Genomic DNA, 21,002 nt, shown 5'->3' with positions numbered 1-21,002 from the left:
AGAGATTGTGTGTGAGAGAGAGAGAGAGAAAGAAAAAGAAAGAGAGAAAGAGAGAGAGAGGGAGAGAGAAGGAGAGAGAAAGCAAGAGAGAGAAAGAAAAGAGAGAAAGCAAGTGTCAGAGAAAGAAACCAAGAGAGAGAGAGAAAGAAAGAAAGAGAGAGAGAGAGAGAAATGAGCAAAAAGAGGAAGAAAAAGAGAAATGAGAAAATGATTGGGACAGAGAATGAGAGGAAAGAGAGAGAAACAAAAGAGAGAAGTGACTCTTGATTTAAAGCATATTTTATTATTTTATTTTATTATTTGGATTTGTATGCCGCCCCTCTCCGAAGACTCGGGGCGGCTCACAGCAAGTGAGCAATATGATAAAAAGCACCCAAATAATAAGAGAGAAACCCCCCCCCAGCCCTCACCTGTTTTGGGAAATGGTTCAAAAGTGTGTATACAAATACACACACAAGGGTGGGGAGGAGACAGGGATGGAAAAAGAGAGGAGAGTGTGCCCCAGGATTTTAAAATGTAAAAAATGTGCCGCGGCTCAAAAAAGGTTGAAAATCACTGGTCTAGACCTCATTACAGATAGACTTCAACTTACGACAATTCATTTAGTGACCGTTCAAAGTCACAATGGCACTGAAAAATTCAGATGCACGGCAACTGATTCATACTTACAACCATTGCTGTGTCCCAAGGTCATGGAATCATCTTTGGCGACCTTCTCACAAGCAAAATGAATGAAGAATCCAGATTAATTTAACAAGCAGGTTGCTGACTGAATTAGCAACTGCAATAATTCACTTAACAACTGTAGATAGAAAAATCATAAAATGGGGCAAAGCTCACTTAACAAATGTCTCCCTTAACAACAGGACTCAGCTGTGGTCATTTGTATGACAATAGAAAAAATTGTCCTGCTTTCTCTAATAGTAAGGCTGGAACTGATGACTCTTACCCAAACATTGCTAGTGCAATGCTGACAAATATAATCTGATCCATCAGAGGACCATTCACAAGACCCTCACTTGACACATTCACACCTGAAGTCCTTATAAACAGAAGAACATTGACACTCACATCCCCTAAACACCACTGAAAATGTTACCTAGCCTGGTAAAGAAATGTTTGGAAACCAACTAACAAGCTTGGAGAACAAACCTTCACCCTCAAACATTGTTACTATAGAGCCGGGGTTTGCAACCTTGGCAACTTTAAGACTTGTGGAGTTCAACTCCCAAAGTTTCTCAACCAGCAAAGGGAATTCTGGGAATTGAAGTCCACGAGTCTTAAAGTTGCCAAGGTTGGAGACCCCTGCTTTAGAGAGTTAATTTGAATCATAAATCCATAGAGTTGATCCTACCATGTTTGAAGAGGACAGAAGAGGACAGAAATTCCAAATCTTTTCTATGCCATCAGTTCACCTGAAATAGCAGTAATATAGGGACATTTCTGGGAGGGAGATGGTGGAGTCTTCAAGTTGGTTTTTGAGTCTAGATAACTGCCTTGACAAAGCCCTGCAGGGTTTCTTTTTTGGAGGGGAGGGTGTGTGTTACAAGGCTTTTGTTTAAAAAAACCTGGCTCCTTCCTAAATCTGAAAGAGATTGACTGACCCAAGGTTATCCCACTGGCTTTGTACTTAAGGCAGAACCTGAACTCAATCTCCTAGTTTTTTATTGTTGTTGTTGGTATTATTATTATTATTATTATTATTATTATTATTATTATTATTATTAACAACATTTATATGCCACCTCTCTCTGAGGACTCTGAGGATTTTATATCCTGATAACCACTACATCAAACTGAATCACTCCTTTCCTACAGTACTTCTTTCTAAATGTTCTATCTGCATGATCAAATGACTTCTTTTCTCCCACAACCATCCTGTAAAAACAGAACAATACTACTACATTCATACCACAGGCTTGAGCAACTGAGGCTAGAACAGTGACTTGCTTGTCTATCCACCCAGGAGCCCTAATCTGAAGCCTTGGATGAGAGGGCAGAGGTCCTTCTCTCATCAGGTATAGAAGGCAGTTTACCAAAACTCAATCCAAGGTCTCTTTGTAGCTGGACAAGATGGAAAGCTTTGCAAATAAATCAGGGAAATAACAGGACAAAGTCCTGAGTGCCATTTATGGAATGAGTAGGATAGCCACATTACTCTATGGTGACAAAACAAATAATGCCGAATAAATCAGGAAGTTCCTATGGCACTTTTTCTGAACTGTGCATAATGGCTGCCACCTGTTCTATACAACCTATCCGAACCTTCTGAATTTCACCCGTAGTATTAATTAAAGTATTGCAAGCTGCAATTCATGAAAACCTATATCTTTCATTAACATTTGCTAGTTGGAAAAGGTGTGGTCAGACTTCTGATTTTATGGATGGAGGATAGATGGATGGATCATGGATGGATGGATGGATGGATGGATGGATGGATGGATGGATGGACTGACGGGTGGGCGGGCAGGCAGGCAGACACAGATAAAGAGCAGAAGTCATCTCAAAGGAAGAAGAGCACCCCAAACCCATTTGTAAGAACTCCCGAGGTTCAGAGTGGCCATATTAACCTCGTGCGGTCATGTCTTGCTTAACTTCGGCTTATCAATAAAGATACTCGCTGTTTTCCTGCAAAGAAAAATGAGGACGTTCTGATTCAGCGCGAAACTAGTTCCTAGAAACGTACCTACTGACTAGTCACTTATCCTTTTTTAATCTCGCCCTGCGAGGTTTTGGCAAGCTCCGCTGAAGCCCGGGATTCGTCCTTCGACCAGTCAACGTGAGAAACCGCAATACTAGTCCAAGCATGTTGCACCTAAGCAGCCGATATCCCCACCTACCCCCGCTCCTCTCGTTCGCTTTGGGGTCTTGTTTCTTCTCTTGCTTCCTGTCCCAGGTCGCCAGTTTCACCTGCCGGTGATGTCATCATAGGATGGGAGGGGTGTGGTTTAGGGAGGGATGAGGGGAACGAGAGGAGTATATAGCCGGCCCCATATAGAAAGGTGCGTGTATTTATCCTTTGCAGCGTCCTATCCGGCGGTGGAAACGAACTTGAAACTTTTATCTTCTAACTGAACAGGTAAGAATCAGCTATTGGGTGAGGGAAACGGAATACTTGGCTTTTATGATGTGAACGGGATATATATATATATATATACAGGTATACACAGACACACACACACACACATATTTTTACACAGACCAAACGCTGCCCCTGATCCACAAGTTTTCAAGACAGATAAAACTCAGCTTTTATATCCCTAGAAGATCGCCAACACTGGGATATACAAATAGGAGCATTTAAATATATATGTACGATAGCTCGCAATTGTATACTGCAACGGTGGCGATCGTCCAGCGATATGAAAACTGAGTTTTATCAGTCTTGAAAACTTGTGGGTCAGGGGCAGCGTTTGGTGTGTGTCGAAGTGGCGCCAAGACACCTTTGTCGTGTCCCCCAATATTAAGAGGCTTTAGAGGAAGCGAGGGAGACTCGAACCCGACACCTGTTTTTAGTTCCAGCTTAGAAGAGCCTCGTGTTACTAGCGGAGCGTTTGGGACAACCTGCTGTTTTGAGTCAGGGAGCGCTCAGGCGCGCGATGCCTAACAGGTCTGGGTTGGTTTTTCCTTATCCCAAATGTACTTAGTGGGAGAGGGAGTTAACCCCAAGTTCTAACCAACCGTATTGAATACGGTCATCTTCATTCATTCATTCATTTATTTGCTTCATATGCCTGTTGGATTTATATTGCTTCCAATCTCTTAATTCATGGCTCTGGGTGGCTAGCAATATTCAAGATAATAAAAAGTACTGTATCCCGGAAAAAAACCATGCAGCCGCCGAGATTCGGGAATTGAAACTCAAGCGATCTTCTTCCTATTGTATAAACAACTATTTTAATCCCAAACGGTGGGTTTCGGACAATCCTGAATACCCGCCCGCCCCCGCGCCTTTTCTTTTCTCTTTCCTTTTTCTTGTCTTTTAAGATCCTGCCATAAAGAGGGAATAATGCAAGGTAGAAGTAATAGGAGGAGAAAATATTCTTTTCCTTTATTCCTTTCCTCTCCCCCTTTCTTTCTTTAAGAATGAGAAACAACAGGTGTACTGGTGATCGTGCGGTGGAGAGTTGCGTAAAACGCTGGCTCAACGCGGTTTTCTCACCACCACCACCCCCTCTCTTGATCCGGGCGAGAGTTGGGTGGCGCCCTGAAGTTTTGATGGCGCGCGTTAGTTTTGCAGAAAGAAAGAAAAAAATCCCTTTCGCCCTCGAGATGGGGGGGAGGGGGCGAGTTTCGGTTGAAGGGCAAGGAAAAAGCCCGCCGGGCTTCCCCGCCCTCTTGTCGTCGCCCCCACCTGAGCCCCGCCCGAAATCACCCGGAGGGGGGAAACCTTTGTTCTCTGGAGCGTAACCACTCAGTGACCGCGTGTCCCTTTTGCCTTGAAAGTTGGGTAGTTGAACATAGTGAGATCGGGGTGGCGGTTGGCGAAGGTTCCCTTAACTCTCTGTAAATAATTATGTCCTTCCCGCCCTAAGAAAAGGATGCGCAAACCTAAGGGTGAAATCTTGAGTATTTCTTTAGTTGCCTCGGCTACAAGGGTACAAGCAATAAATAACTTAACCTGAATAAATCTGGAAAAACAAAGACCAGGATCAATCCCTACCTGCTGTATTTGCACTCGCTGCCCAGAGTCCATAAGGAGTTGGGCGGTTTAGAAATCTAACAAATAAATAAATAAAGGCAAATATACGTGTCCCAGGATAATGATGCAAGATCGAATTTGAATGGATCACCTAAACCAGAAATTCAATCTTTTTAGCCTCAGACTTATGCTGGAGCTCATTTTTCGGGGAACTTCTCTTGTATTTGCACAACCCATTGTGAAAAACTATGTCCGGTTAATATTTTTTTTAAGGATTTAATTGAGTAAACTGAATTCTGGCTAAGTGCATCTTGCAATTGCGCTTCATGTGCCTGTTTGAAGTGGACTGTAGAGATGGTTTAGGAAAGTGAATCTTTTTCTGAGACTAAGTTGGAGATGGAACACAAAGTATAAACTTCCAGGGAACAAATGCATTGATTCTTCTCAAATATTTCAGAGTCCCAAAAAAAAATTCCGAGTCGTTTTGCAGTTATTTATGTAGAGTATATCATATCATACATGGACTAGTAAAATATATTAACGTATCATCTAGATTAATAAAACTCTTTTTCTGTTTTACAGTTTCTCTGTTTCCTACAAATGGTGTTAGCTGGGATTTTAAAAGCATAAACTCTTCTATTAAGTGTTATACAGAAGTATTCCAACAGGTGAATTCCTATACACCTATAGCCTTGATGGCACACCTGTCTGAATAGCCATCCTGCCTCTGAATCCTAAGCTAAATAGAAGACTTGGCCCAGTGCCTCTGTATAGCAGTAAAGTTCTTCCCATCAGAAATAACAGCCCCTCCTAACTGAACTAGACTTTTTCTTCAAGGAAGGATGCTGACTATGTCTCTTTGTTGCAAGCAATGGTTACAAAGATGATATTACTGGCTGTTGTAACCAGGACTTTTTAAAGACTAAATGAGATGGTTTAATCTGTTGAATGAGTTTTAACCAATGAGCTTGAATGAGCTTTAACCATTCTAATTCTGAATTTGATTTTAGTTTTTTTTAAACAATTGATCTTGCTCATAGATTGGATAAGTACAATGGGATGCCATTCTACTTGCAAACAAAAAGAGATGACGTAGAACTGATCCTGCGACCATGATGTAAAATGATACAATCTTGTAGCCTTAATAGAATTTTGCATTGACTATTAAACTGATCTCCTGAAATTGAGAGACAATATGAAACAGTAATTAAGAGACTGGTTTTGGTCCATGGTTCAAGTCTCCATTTAAATACTAAGCACTAAATAACCAGCATAGTTAACTCTGGCTTACCAGTTTACTACACAGTTATTGTTAAGAAAGGAAAATACCTGTGTATACGTCACTGAGTTCCCAAAGACAAGGTCAGGTATAAATAGGATACAATGGCAAAACCAGTGGTTATGTTGACACGACACATTGAGGCATAAGTTAGCCAACCAGTTTGTAAAATAGTATGTTGTGAAAATTGAAACCCCTGTGATTAGCTCATGGTACTGTTCATGAATCCAGAAATAAGATTAATTGCATAAATCATTGTTCAATTAACTGTGGGTTTATGCACGTTGTGGGAACACAGCCAGCAGCTGTCATCTTCTGGGTAGACAGCATTCAGTTTCTTCTCATAATTTACAAGCTTCTCATAATTTAAAACAGGGAATTCCTATATTTTGAGCTCTTTAACTTGTCTTATAAATGTCTGCTTGCCTTTATACTTCTCACATTTTTCCATTTTGGAAAATATCTGTGGAAGAAACTTTATGTGCTTAATGAAAGCTTGTGCTTTTTAACCAAGTATGTTAGTGCTTCCAGATTCCAGACTTTGTGCTGCCATGGTCTAACATGGCTCTCCTCCCTTCCAACAATTGGAAGAAATTGCAACATATCTGGAGTATGACTGGTGAATTTCAGCCTAGGGAGAAGGGAAAGTGAGAAGATTGTAAATATGTGTATCTTTTCTGCCAAACACATCTACTTTCCACAGCTAGGATTAGAATTAAGAAGGAGTTTGGTTTGCCAAGAAGTAACTTTGTAGAAGTTATTTCTTGAGAATCAATATAAGTGACCTGGGCATGGAGGGGTGAAGAATATAATATAATTGCATTGCTATACCTGTGGGAGATGAATTATACGTACACAAAATGCTTTTGAGTGATGATAAGAGTTTTTTATAGTCACCCACACAGTTACATTCCGGATAGCTTACAAAATTGAGAAACATGAAACAAACATAAAGACACAGCAGATAAAACAATAAAAAAGCTCAGTGATATAGAGACAAGAGAAATCTCAAATACGGGGAGTCCTCCACTTATAACCACAGTTGGAACCAGAACTTCCATTGCTAAGTGATGCATTTGTTAAGTGAGTTGCAACCAATTTTGCTACCTTTTGTTTTTGTAGTAAGCAAATCTGCATTCTCCAATTGACTTTATGTGTGAGGAGCTCCCAGGTAAGCCACAAATGGCAATAACATGATTATAGGTACACTGAGATGTCATAAGTGTGAGGACCAGTTGTAAATAAGTTCTCAGCACTGTCATAACTCTGAATGGTTGTAAATTGAGGGTCACCTGCACATTAATATACACATATATAATCACTAGGAGGAATCATTTCAGTATGTAAACAGCCAGAGCAGATACAGCCCGTAGTGGACTTCAGCTGTTCTTGGAAGTCAAGCAGCAGTGTTAGCTCTGTTTAGGACTTGGATAGGGCTGATGAGTAAACAAAAAAGTTCCTGGAAGAAAACTGGGGCAAATAACTTTTTGTATCATTGCTCAGGAAACTGCATTTGCATGTGCTGTCACCAAGTTAATTTTGACCAGAGAGAAAACTTGATGATGTATATGAAACTCCTCTCTGGCTTTAGATTATTTTACAGATTTTAAGGACTGCTTATGTACACAGAGGTCTATAAACACATAGATAATGTTGCAATCAGACCAAAGTATGCAGCAACTCTTCACCATCACCACGTCTGATGAGGTGCAAGATACTGTCTAGAACAGTGTTTCTCAACATTGGCGGTTGTGTGGACTTCAACTTTCAGAATTTCTCAGCCAGCCATGAATTTTTGGAATTGAAGTCCATATATCTGTAAGCCACCAAGATTGAGAAATGCTGGTCTGATAGATAGCAGTATCACTGAAACAAAGCAGGAATGTTATTGGTCTTTTCACCCACGGAGCATAAACCTTCAACGATACAATCTATTTATGTTCTTTTCCTATTCTTTATAAAAATAAAACAAACTGTTTTAATATGCACCAGTGATTTTCATTGATAAAGTAGCCCAGTTGCAAATCTTTGTCAAGGGCTCAAAAATAATAACAGACAGCAATGGAAATCATTCACTTCACAGAGCTCCTCAGCTGCTCATTTCCAATCTCAGTTTTGGAAAAAAATAATAATTAAAACCCAGGGTCATTCCTTCCGCCCATTGATTTGGGTCAACCTAATCTTGGGGTGCTCTTTGTCCTGCCCATGGGTTGCAAGCCTCGAAACAAAGAAAATAATTAGGATAATCACTCAAACAAAACATAATCACTCAAACAAAAAGATATTGACAAAATTGAACGGGTCCAGAGACGGGCTACAAGAATGGTGGAAGGTCTTAAGTATAAAACGTATCAGGAAAGACTTAATGAACTCAATCTGTATAGTCTGGAAGACAGAAGGAAAAGGGGGGACATGATCGAAACATTTAAATATGTTAAAGGGTTAAATAGGGTTCAGGAGGGAAGTGTTTTTAATAGGAAAGTGAACACAAGAACAAGGGGACACAATCTGAAGTTAGTTGGGGGAAAGATCAAAGGCAACATGAGAAAATATTATTTTACTGAAAGAGTAGTAGATCCTTGGAACAAACTTCCAGCAGACGTGGTTGGTAAATCCACAGTAACCAAATTTAAACATGCCTGGGATAAACATATATCCATTGTAAGATAAAATACAGGAAATAGTATAAGGGCAGACTAGATGGACCATGAGGTCTTTTTCTGCCGTCAGACTTCTATGCTTCTAAAGGATTTTGCTTTAATTAGACACTGCCAATAGCTTGCCATAAGGGGATACAGCAAATGAAGTTGACATTGTAGATCTTTGTTGGTAATAAAGGAGAATATTTGTAGATATCCGTTAGTTTTAACATTTCAAGGTTCAAGGATATCTTATCCAAAGGCTTGTTTAAATATGTACATTTGTCCACATCATGCAGGAAAAGGGTTTTTTTTTGGGGGGGGGGGGGGGTTGGAGTGGTCAGTTTTGTAAAAGACCAAAAACAAAAGGTAGACATTTTAAGGTGGAGTTATTTTTGTTTTCTAGCCCAAATCTCCCCCCCCCTGTTCTCTTCATTTCATCTGAAATTAATTGTACTGCCAAATGAAATATGAGAACTATCCGTTGTAGTTTCTCTTACATTTTATATTTAGAAAGTGTTTCAGGCCTAGGGTTCACTTGCTTGGATGGGCGTGTGGAGCTTCTAGACATTAGCCCTTGAATTTTATTATTTAAGCATATGAAGAATGCACTAAACCAGATAAAATATGGCAGCTTTAAAGTCAAATAAAAGTCTCCATTGGTCCACTCCCAGTACTATTCATTTTGGATACTTGTACTACACTTTTCTAGGAATGTCATTTGCATAGATTACCAGGAAGAATTTGTTATCCACCCTTATTAGTGGTGGGATTACAATTTTTTTTACTACCGGTTCTGTGGGTGTGGCTTGGTGGGCATGGCAGGGGATGGATACTACAAAATCCCCATTTCTTCCCAATCAGCTGAGATTCAGGAGGCAGAGAATAGACGGGGTGGGGCCAATCAGAGTTGGTATTTACCGGTTCTCCAAACTACTCAAAGTTTCCACTACCAGTTCTACAGAACTCATTGGAACCTGTTGAATCCTACCTCTGTGACTTAATCCTAGAAAGGTCATTCAACTCATGGCCTTCCTCCAATATTATTTTTCCTGGCGTATAAAAATTGTGGTTTTTTAAAAAATTTGGGTGAGTCATTCTTGCACAGTAGCATAGGGAAGGGCTTTTGGCTCACAGGATCTCTTCTTTTTTTCTCTACATCCCACAGCTGTGACAACTTGATACCAATGTCAAAAGCAAGACAAAACTCAACAACAGACAATATGGAGATGCAGAACAAAAGGGTTTTGAGAACAGGCTTGGTTTTAATCAGGTTTTCCTTCACTTAGTGTCATATTGAAGTGTTCAGCAATAAACATCATCAGCCAGGTGATCTTAAGAATTACGACCAACACACCTTAAAGATGCTTGGCTAGAAGAATTATTCCCTTAAGATTCATATTCTTCATGACAAATTAAAATTTATTTACGGTATTTATTTTATTTGTCAAACATATATAGGATAGTGGTTTGTATAAACACAATGTAAATAAAAAGTAATGATAAAAGAGGACAATAGAACAGTAGGACAGAGACGGTAGGCACAATGGTGAGACAAAATGTGAGGCAAAACTAATTTTTTCTCCTCCCTTGCTCTTTGATTTTGGTTTCAACAGCCTGCTATAGCACAATTTGCCTAGGATTGATGAGACTGGGTTTATACAATAGGCTAAGCCTTGCTTTGTTTAATATTGGTTTTTGAATAAACCCCAGTTTGGGTTCAGAGAATATATTTCATTTTTCTCCACCACTCAGTCCATGTATCAGTATACACATACCTTGAAATATATCAATAACATACATGTACATGCATTTTAAATCAATCAATCAATCATAAATCAATATCCTGTTTTTGTACCAATTTCAGCTCCTTTTCATCAATCTGTCTTTCGCACTCCCCATCTCTACCTTCTCTCCTCTTCCTACTTTCTCATTCCTTCTCTCCTCCTCTTCTTTCCCTCCATTCATTCATCTCTCTGCTACCTCTCTTCTTTTTTCCATCGTTACCTCTAGTCTTTCCCCCCTTCTATTTCCTTCCAATTCTTCTCTATTCCCTCTTTCTCTCTCTTTTACCTTTCCGGAATATTATTATTATGTATCATTTCTCACAGAACATATTCAGCCGATAATTGTAGTACATAGTAGTACATTATTAAGCCCAAACTAAACCAATTATGTATATGAGGACACTGGGTGGATGAGGCTTTAGGGCTGAGGGACCAGTTTGGAAGCAGGATTGAATATTCTTAAGAAAGGAAAAGGAGAAAGCCCCTGGCTGGGAATGTATCTCCTGTCTAACAACTAGGTCAACAGTTAACAGATACCTGTTATTTCCTCTGCTTAATGTTGCCAACCAACTCCAGATGACTCCCATACAGCCCTGAGGGCACTAGGGATGATTCAGCTACTGAGACAGCCTATAGTACAACTATCTTTGACCTGTTGCAATCAAAGGGGGAAAGAAACTAATTGCACAAAAGCCATTTATATTCTAAGTACATGACTAATTGGGGAAAGAGTTGAACTCAAGATGAGATAAAGAAAGGGGGGAAAAATAAATCAAGTGCCTGAGCTGGACTTGGAACAATTGTTTGAGTGATGAGTTGGGGTAACCCTTGTATTTGAAGCCAAACCACTTTTAGGCTGAGTCAGGCTTGGGCTGATTTTCCTGAGTCAAATGTCAACATCATCTTTTAAAAAACCAAAACAAATTTTCCTCCAGGGGAAAAAAAAAAGATTCAGCCACCTGACTTCCTTCCCTGCCCATTTAAGTAAATGACTCCAAGTTTGGTTTGGCCTTTGCTTCCTATTCCTATGAGTTGTGGTGGTCCAGTGGCTAGAATGCAGTATTCCAGGCTACTTCTGCTTTCTGCATGTTGTCAGCAGTTTGATGCTCACCAGGCTCAAGGTTGATCCAGCCTTCCATCTTTCTGATGTTGGTAAAATGAGGACCAGATTGTTAAAGGCATATGCCAACATTGTAGGGCTGTAAAACACCATGAAGAGGGTTGTAAAGCAACATGAAGCAGTATATAAGTCTAAATGACATTGGTATCACATATGACATCTGCCATGGTGAGTTAGCAGTCACGATTTGTGCATAAACCTTGTGATCTCTCCATTTTCTTTTGTTAACAATTGCAGCAGGTGTTAATTACTCTTTCCCACTTGGTCATTGATGATAGCAAAATATTCAAATATCATATCTCAAATCTCCATTTGTAGCAAACCCATGACCTACATAGTTTGAGATCCTAAGACTGTAGTGGAGGAAAAAATCATTTCTGAATTAAAACTGACCAAGGTCTAGAATTTTGCAATTCTTATAGCTAAAGAATTACAGTTAATAAAAATGCTGGACCAGGAGCAGGAATACATGAGTTCTAATTCTTCCATAGGAATGAAACTAATTGCGTAACTTTTGGCCAGTCACTCTTTCTGAGCTTTACTGTAGGGAGATCACTGGAAATCACTTCTTGGCCAAAAAAAAGGTCATCAGGTGGTGGATAAACTTGAAAAACTAGCAAAAAAACCAACTACTAAGCTTAATCAAAATTAGTACCAAAAATATTGAATAAGACTCATGCAAAATATATTTTACTTTTCCAAAACAATTAATCAAGCAGGATGTTTGAAAATCAGGAAATGGGTTACCTCATAAACTCTTGTAAATACTGTATACTGATAGCTATTTGGTAATTTGGACATGATTGGGAGACAGCATGATTCATGGTGAAAGTGTGAGCATAGTCTTGAAGAATTTAATAGATACTTGGCAAAATGACAAAATTAGCTTTTTAAATCATCAGTTGTAGAACATAATGCAAATTCAGAGAAATGAGAATGATATTGTGATGGAAACTCTTGTACAGTATTCACATATACCCTAATTTCTTTCATGATCTGACTTTTAAAAACATTTTAGTTTGCAATTGCATCTCAAGTATCAGATTCTGATTTATTCTGCATCTCTAAAGGAGAGCTATAAGCTTGATTTAAATTTTTGGCTTGGCTGGGTGGTGGGAGAATTTAAAAAGCAGAATTTGTAACTAGGATGCAATTACAGATTCATTTGCAAATTAAAGGGGAGGCAAATTGCTGAATTGGAGCACAGGATCTGCTCAAAGAATGGTAGAACAATGGCTTTATAGGGCATGGGTCAAACCCCAATTTTTGCAGGTTATAGTTTTACAGTGAAATGTCTAAGCTTTATTTGGTAATGGTTAAAACGTTGCCGTTGTAACTGGGAAAACTAAGTTCAAATCCCATTTGACTCAGCCATTAATCTTCATCATTGATAGATTTACTTTTGAATTGACAGGTACTGTAGTCAGCTTGCGTAGGGCCACAGAAGGTGACTGGTAATTTTTCAGGAATTTTGAGAGCAAGAATTCCCGGCCACAATACGTAGAGTGCCATTCAGTTATTTGGTGGTTTGGAGCCTAATGGTGGCAATGGCACCCATTGAGCCAATTGTTATACATTTCTTTCTCACATCACTCCTCATACCCCTCCTTTCCTTTGGGAGCTCAAGCAACATTATGCATAGCGTAGCCTCCTCCAATTTTTCCATAACAACAAACCAGTAAGGTAAGTTGGGCTGAGTGATAGAGTGACTAGTGAATTCCCATGCTGAGCTGGAAGGACTTGAAAGGAGGACTTTCCAAGCCACAGTTTTAAATACCATTGTGGCTTTATGCGACTAAGGCTATTTATTTAACTTAGAAACATAGAACTTGCAATCCAAGTGGCTCCAGGTGGCATACTATACATGGCTTAACTGCCTCCATGTCCCAACAACACAATTACCATAAATAAACATCTAGAAACAATTATAAAACACATGTACACCTAAGAACCTGGGGGTTGAATGCAGCTTCTGGATATTCTAACTTTGTCTCCTCTAACTTAACATCTTTTCTTAAGTCAAGGATGCCCAAAACTGCATTGTGAGATCATTTACATATAAAATGTCCTCCCTGTGAACAAGCAATGGTTCCTTCTGTCAAGGGCATATTGTCAGAATGGGACTACTTACACCAATGCTGGGGGGGGGGGGGGGATCCTTTCATGGTTTGGTTGCCACAGAAAAGTTTTATCAGTTATATTTTCCAGACTTGCAAAATGCCTACCAGCTACCCAGCTTTTAACCAGAACCAACTGGGTCAAGAATCAATCTCCAGGGAGCAAGGAAAGAACTCTCCACTTCCTTATTTATTTTAGATGTTCTATTCCAATGATGATGAACTTCTGGCATACGTGCCACAGATGGTATGCCAAGCCATATCTGAGGGCACGCAAAGCATTGCCCTATGTCAGCTCCAGCGCACATATGCGTGCTGGCCAGCTGATTTGGAGGCATTTTTCACCATCTCCAGGGAAGTCTGAGGATGGTGAAAAATGGCCCAACTGGAAGTTCATTTCCAAATTTCCGTTTGGCCATTTTTCATTCTCCCCAAGCTTCAGGAGGCTTTCCTGAACCCTGGGGAGAGCGAAAAACAGCCCAGCGGGCCCACCAGAAGTCTGAAGGCTTCACAGAAGCCTGTGCACATGAGCAGGGTGGGGGTGGGATTGTGTGCATGCCAGGGGAAGCATACATGCACAGAGGGGTAGACATTGCATTATCAGTGTAGGCACATGCACACATGCTATCTCGTGCACATACACCCTTTTGGCACCTGAGCAAAAAAAGGTTTGCCATCACTGTCCTATTTCGTGGGACGAAAAAAGCAGTCTGGAATTTGGAGAATAAATACTATTTTTAAAAGGAGTCCCTTTACCTTCACCTAATATTTAAGCCCTATAATGGGCAAGCAATGGGATGAGTGAGGAATTCTTAAGAGTTTGCGTGGGGAGCAAGTACACAGATAATCCTTACTACAGGGTGGGAGATGGGGGAAGGTTGGCCGGGGAAAACCGGCTCTGCAATAGGGAGTCTGTAATATCAGCACAATGGGCTCTGTAACTTCCAATGATGGTTGGCTCTTATGACCTCTTTTTGTTTGTCTGAAGTTTAGATTAACTGTCTTCATTTTTATTATGTTTGTCTAGAGCAATGTTTTTCAACCTTAGCAATTTTAAGATAGGTGGACTTCAACTCCAAATATTACTCTCCCCCACCCCAGTATGCTACTGCCTGGGGAATCCTGGGAGATGGTCCACCTATCTTAAAGTTGCCATGGTTGGGAAATACTGTTCTAACTTCTCAAAGGTTTGCCACAAGGAAACTTTACTGGATTAGAGCAAGGACTCTTTTTTTAACCTGGATTTACAGATTAGGTACAGATATGTACTAACAACCTTGCAGGTCATCTAGTCCAACCCCCACCCAAGCAGGAGACTCTGCACTGGGTATTGATAACCAGAACTACATGTGGCTCTTTCATCCCTATGCTGCGGCTCCTTGTCCTCCAGTTGCGGAAGAGAAATGAAAGAGCTGTAGTCCTAATGGTGGTGATGGCTGGACCCTTAGTGCAAAAAGCCTTGCACCTGCATGGACAAGTTATATTATTCAGTCTGTTCTTGTGCAAACACACACACACACACACACAGAGAGAGAGAGAGAGAAAGGCATATAGACATTCAAAGGGGAAGAACTGTATTTTATACCCAAATACGTATTCTTGCAGAAACCTCCTCTTGCACATGGATGCAGAATGGCTGGGAAGGAGACTGCTTCACAAAACATGCACTCACTTGTTGGGGTTTTTTTTTTTTTAGGGTTCTTAGAGCATCTCTCCGGACGTCAGATTCCCACCACCCTCCTCCAGGGTCAAGAGAGAGAGAAGACACATACATATACACATACAGAGAGAGAGAGGGAGGGAGGGAGAGAGGAGAGAAAGAGAGAAGAGGCACACACACAGAGAGAGAGAAGAGACAGAAATAGAGAGAGAGAGGACACAGAGACAGACAGACAGACAGACAGACCCATTTCCCACAGAAAACAAAACACCGGGAGCCACAAAACCTGGGTAGGCATGGCTGGGGTGTGTCATGTGACTGGGTGGATCAGATACTGTATAGAGAAAACCGTAGGTGCCAAAGGAAGCATGGCTTGGTCCCTACAGCAGAACTGAAGTACTTTTTAGGGGGGCTAACAGTTAACAAACTGTAAGAGACAGTGATTGCAAATTTGTGGGGTGGGAGAGTCAGTGACATCAAAATGACAGATTTGACTGGGCAACTAGAGCTCCCAGTGCTTGCACTGATGATATTACCTAGTTAGGGTAATGAAAGGTCTGCAAGAAAACAAGCAAGCCCAGAAAGCACCAAGGAACCCCGCACAGCCCTCGCATTAGATGCAAACAAGGTAGGTTACATCCTGAAAATAAATTTGAATGAATTTTCCTGGGGTTTTTTCCTCTTTGTTTGCATGAGATCATTTTGGATTCCTGTTAAAGGCTCTATGTGTTTCCTGTTTCAAAGTGGTGGGAAATCCATGGATGGTTCTAGCTGCATCCTTGGCAAATATTAAATGTAGTGATTTGGTGCACTGTTACATTATGGTAACATTTCACATAATTTTTATGGTACATTGTTATTTCTCTCCAGGACTGCCTACCTTGAATTATGGTGTCAGCTGCTTTTCAAATCATGGGCATGGCCCTGTCTGTAGTGGGCTGGATTGGGGCCATCATCACGTGCGCCTTGCCTATGTGGAAAGTGACGGCTTTCATCGGCATCAACATTGTGACAGCCCAGACCACTTGGGAAGGGCTGTGGATGAACTGTGTGGTGCAGAGCACTGGCCAGATGCAATGCAAAGTCTATGACTCCATGCTGGCTCTCCCTCAAGATATGCAAGCCGCCCGGGCTCTCATGGTCATCAGCGTGCTTCTGGCCCTCTTCGGCCTGATGGTTTGCATTGTGGGTGCCAAATGCACCAACTGTGTGGAGGACGAGGATGCCAAGGCACGTATCATCATTGTCGCTGGGGCCATCTTTGTGGCAGCAGGAATCCTTTGCCTCATCCCAGTCTGTTGGTCAGCCAATACTATCATCCGGGAGTTCTACAGCCCATTAATTGTGGAGGCTCAGAAGAGAGAGCTGGGCTCATCCCTCTACCTTGGTTGGGCCGCGGCAGCTTTGATGATCCTGGGAGGAGGATTGCTGTGCTGCAATTGTCCCAAGAAAGAGAGCAACAACTACAGTGCTCGGTACACATCTGCTGTCTCTCAACCCCGCAGCGATTACCCCAGCAAGAACTATGTGTAAGAGAGTCAAGCCGTTGTGATGATGATGTTGCCATCATGAAAGCTCATTACAGGTGGCTTCCCTGAGAGCAACAGAACTGCATAATGAACATCTCTATGGAGAACAGAGCGTCCGGCTCCACAATTTCCCAACATTTCTGGCCCAGCAGTATTTTTTCCTCTCTCTCACTGTTACCACTAAGTAGATTTATTCTTTTGAAGAGAACCTTTGATTTGTGATAGAAGAATTTAGTGTAAGTAGATAGGTATTGAATCAATGTCCTGTTTTCAAGTAGTTTTCGAAAAATGCCTTTGGGTGTTCTTGCCCTCTCTCCTCCATTACCCAATCCCCAATGGCCTGTAATTGCTCAGAAATCACATTCTGTTCAATAGCATGATGTGGGATGGGGGGTGGAAATGGTTACTCTCTATATATATCTATGTTTTTGAAGCTGTGATTTGTTGTACAGTATTTTATGAAGAAAGGGAATGTGGCCTTTTAGACATGTTGTTTATAATTTTTTGCAATTGCTCTTGCATGCATTTCATACCAAAAGCCAGTTTTTTTTCCTCTTTTTAAATATATATATATATATATATAACCTGAATAAAATTAATGCTTTTGTATATAGCAGTTTGCCTTTGCCTTTTGTGTGTATGTGTGTGTAACTCTGATGCTAACCTGAGAATCTACTACTGGAAAAAAAAAATTTTTTTTCAGTCATGGGCTCAAAGCATTTATCATGTGACTATTTTCATTTTATTGAATCTGAAGGTGAGGGTGGATAGTTTCTCACAATAGGGCATTCCCAAAGAAGAAAGGCTTGCATGGCAGAAGGGCGGAACAGGATGAATGACTGGTGCGGGAGTACTACATTCATACCAACTACATTTCTTTGCCCAACCATATAATGATGAATGGTTGAAAGGGGACCCTCCCACAAATACACTTTGTTGTGGTGGTTGCTATTGCTGGGTTCACAGATAAGTCATAATGGGATTTACATGATTTCAATTTAGAAAAATATTTCTCAACCTTGAGAACTTAGATTGCCATGGCTGCCAAGCCATGTTGAAATCCGGTTCTTTAAAGTCGCCAAAATTGAAAAACATGACAGGAGTGTTGTATGAACTTAGATAGCTGAAGCTTACTCACTAGCCAGGCCAGCAGAGTTAAATGCAGCACCCAACCAACCTTGACTTAACTCAAAGAACTAAATGAGATTGATTCTAATCAGTAGAACTTTGATTAGATTGGAATGAGTTTCTGTATTATGGAGAAGAAAAAAACTGGTTGTCTATGAATGCACACTGAGCTCAGACTAAGTACTTGAATGTGCCTAGTTGTCCTAACTCACAGTCACTCATGCCCTCATCCCCTCGAGGCTCGACTACTGTAACGCTCTCTACCTGGGGCTACCTTTGAAAAATGTTTGGAAACTTCACATCGTGCAGAATGCAGCTGCGAGAGCAATCATGGGCTTTCCCAAATATGCCCATGTTACACCAACACTCCGCAGTCTGCATTGGTTGCCGATGCAGTTTCCGGTCACAATTCAAAGTGTTGGTTATGACCTATAAAGCCCTTCATGGCACTGGACCAGATTATCTCAGGGACCGCCTTCTGCTGAACAAATCCCAGCGACCAGTTAGATCCCACAGAGTGGATCTTCTCCGGGTCCCATCAACTAAACAATGCCGCTTGGCGGGACCCAGGGGAAGAGCCTTCTCTGTGGTGGCCCCGGCCCTCTGGAACCAACTCCCCCCAGAGATTAGAATTGCCCCCACCCTCCTTGCCTTTCGCAAGCTACTTAAAACCCACCTCTGCTGCCAGGCATGGGGGAATTGAGATTCCCTTTCCCCCTAGGCCTTTACAATTTTATGCATGGTATGTCTTTATGTATGTTTGGTTTTTTATATTAATGCGTTTTTAATCGTTCTTAGTATTGGATTATTATTGTACGCTGTTTTATGATTGCTGTTAGCCGCCCCGAGTCTTCGGAGAGGGGCGGCATATAAATCCAATAAATAAATAAGTAAATCAATCAATCGCTAACTAACTAACTAACTAACTAACTAACTAACTAACTCTGGGGTTAAATGGTGACTTGAATGCCCAGAATTTCTTAGGCAATATGGACATTGCTGAGAATTATGAGACTTTTAAATCCATAATATGGAGGTTGATCTGATGGGAGATGGCTGCGGAATATCATAAGTAAGCAAGCTTTTAGAACAACACATGAGGCCAGCTTGAATATGTTTACATGTTAATCCATGCTTTATTTACTCAATAAACTTCAATTGCCTAGGTTCATATCTGCTGTGCTCTGTGGCTGAGTTTGCATAATACGGTCTCACAAGAGCAAAATTCATAATAAACCACCATGATGCCCCAAAAAATGATGTGTAATATAATTGTGAAAATGCTTTCACTTACATTAGATAGCGCATATGGTATTTACCCATCTTTATTTCCTTGGAATCATTCATGACCATGGATGTCTACAAAGTGACATCACATTCATCATGATATCACCTAAACAATACAAATTATATCAAATTATATAATTTGTGGGGTGGCACTGTGATGTCATGGCATCATGTATCTTCTACCAGTTTGCCTATGGCTATAGCTCTACTCATCCAGCACAATTATTGGGGAAAGGCTGGAGGTGATGAAAGGTATATCATGAAGACCGCTGTTTTGGGGGAAGACATTTGTAGGTTATATCATGAACTCTCACCGAAAGATGTATCTTTTGGAAAGGTAAATGTTTCCTCTGTCCAGTCATTTCAGACTCTAGTGGGCAGTGGGCATCTCCATTTCTTAGCTGGGGAAGCCAGCATTGTCTAAAGACACTTCCATGGTTATGTGGCCAGCATGACTACATGCTGAAGTGCATGGAATGCTGTTAACTTCCCACCCAAGTGATACCTATTTACTCACATTTGCCTGCTTTTGAACTGTTACATATAGAGGAGCTCATCCCACCATGCAGAGCACAGGTCTCAAACCTGGGCAATTAACTTTCCAGCATCTTAACTGATGAGCCATTATGCCCCCTTTTTTTCATACATCACCCAGTTTTTGTACTGTACCCATCAAAGTAATACAGTGTTCCCTCTATTTTCGCGGGTTCAAACTTCGCGAATAGCCTATACCATGGTTTTAAAAAAAATATTAATTAAAAAATACTTCGTGGTTTTTTTTCTATTCCACGGTTTTTCCCGCCTGATGACATCATCACCAAATTAATATTTTTTGCAAATAAATAACAAAAAAAATTATTATTGTTAATAAATAATTATGTTTATAAATATCAGGATTACTAAGTGCCTTATTCAATGGTGAATACCAGTAATAATGGTGAGTAAATTGTTGTTAATGGGAAATGGTTATTTAGGGGTTTAAAGTGTTAAGGGAAGGCTTGTGAGACTGTCCATAGCCAAAAATGGTGTATTTACTTCCGCATCTCTACTTTGCGGAAATTTGACTTTCGCGGGTGGCCTCGGAACACATCCCCCACGAACATCGAGGGAACACTATATTGAGTTTCTATAATCTTTTGTTGAACTCCTTCCAGAATACCTAAATATTATCTATCAGGCATCTAGAGAGATTCAGATTGAAGAAGCCTGATGGAGATTCAATATGAGGCAAAGCTCTCTCTTAATTCCAAGTCTCATCTCTGCAAGAGAAATGGGTTTAGCATAAATATGTACTAAACTGTATAGCAAGAGTGCCTAACCTTTTGCTGTATAAAGCAAAGAGCATAATATATGACAATACCTGTAAAAACCACATAGAAATGTTCAAGGCTTGCAATCTGATAGAGCTGCATTACAAGCTGTCCAGGGTTGCATGCAACCGATGGCCATGGGTTGAACGTATCGGCTGTATAACTTAGATCATCATTTTATGGGAGATTGAATTAAGTATCCCCCTATCTAGTTTTAATGGAAGAAGCTTGCAAATTACTAAAATTGAGTTGTGGCGACACAGTAGTTAGAGTGCAGTACTGCTGACTACTTCGACTGCCTGCTGGCTGGCTGCAATTTGGCAGTTCAGCTCTCACCAGGCTCAAGGTTGACTCAGTCTTCTGAGTCCAGAAAAATGAGGATTTGGGGGGACACTAGGTTGACTCTGTAAACCACTAAGAGAGGCTGTAAAGTGGTGTAAAAGTCTTAAGCTCTATTGTTAGAATGGATCCTAGCCAGGGAATTGGTCAGAATCAATTCCCTAA

General features: G+C 40.7%; 1 protein-coding gene across 2 annotated transcripts; it reads left to right on the top strand.

Annotated features, from left to right (window-relative positions):
• Nucleotides 1-3,008: 3,008 nt before the first annotated feature.
• Nucleotides 3,009-19,072, top strand: LOC139155321 (claudin-4-like). 2 transcript variants are annotated; one of them, XM_070730443.1, is made up of 3 exons: nucleotides 3,012-3,079; nucleotides 15,281-15,872; nucleotides 16,115-19,072. In XM_070730443.1, exon 3 carries the CDS (start codon nucleotides 16,133-16,135, stop codon nucleotides 16,775-16,777), a length of 645 nt encoding a protein of 214 aa, XP_070586544.1. In that variant the 5' UTR covers nucleotides 3,012-3,079; nucleotides 15,281-15,872; nucleotides 16,115-16,132; the 3' UTR covers nucleotides 16,778-19,072. The 2 variants fall into 2 exon arrangements, with proteins under 2 accessions (XP_070586543.1, XP_070586544.1); XM_070730442.1 differs by lacking the exon at nucleotides 15,281-15,872 and having other exon boundaries at nucleotides 3,009-3,079.
• Nucleotides 19,073-21,002: the final 1,930 nt, after the last annotated feature.

Source organism: Erythrolamprus reginae, unplaced genomic scaffold, assembly GCF_031021105.1.
Source record: "Erythrolamprus reginae isolate rEryReg1 unplaced genomic scaffold, rEryReg1.hap1 H_1, whole genome shotgun sequence".
NCBI classification, from domain to species: Eukaryota; Metazoa; Chordata; class Lepidosauria; order Squamata; family Dipsadidae; genus Erythrolamprus; species Erythrolamprus reginae.
The sequence above is the reverse complement of the archived record's forward strand: the minus strand, read 5'-3'. Positions and strand labels throughout refer to the sequence as shown.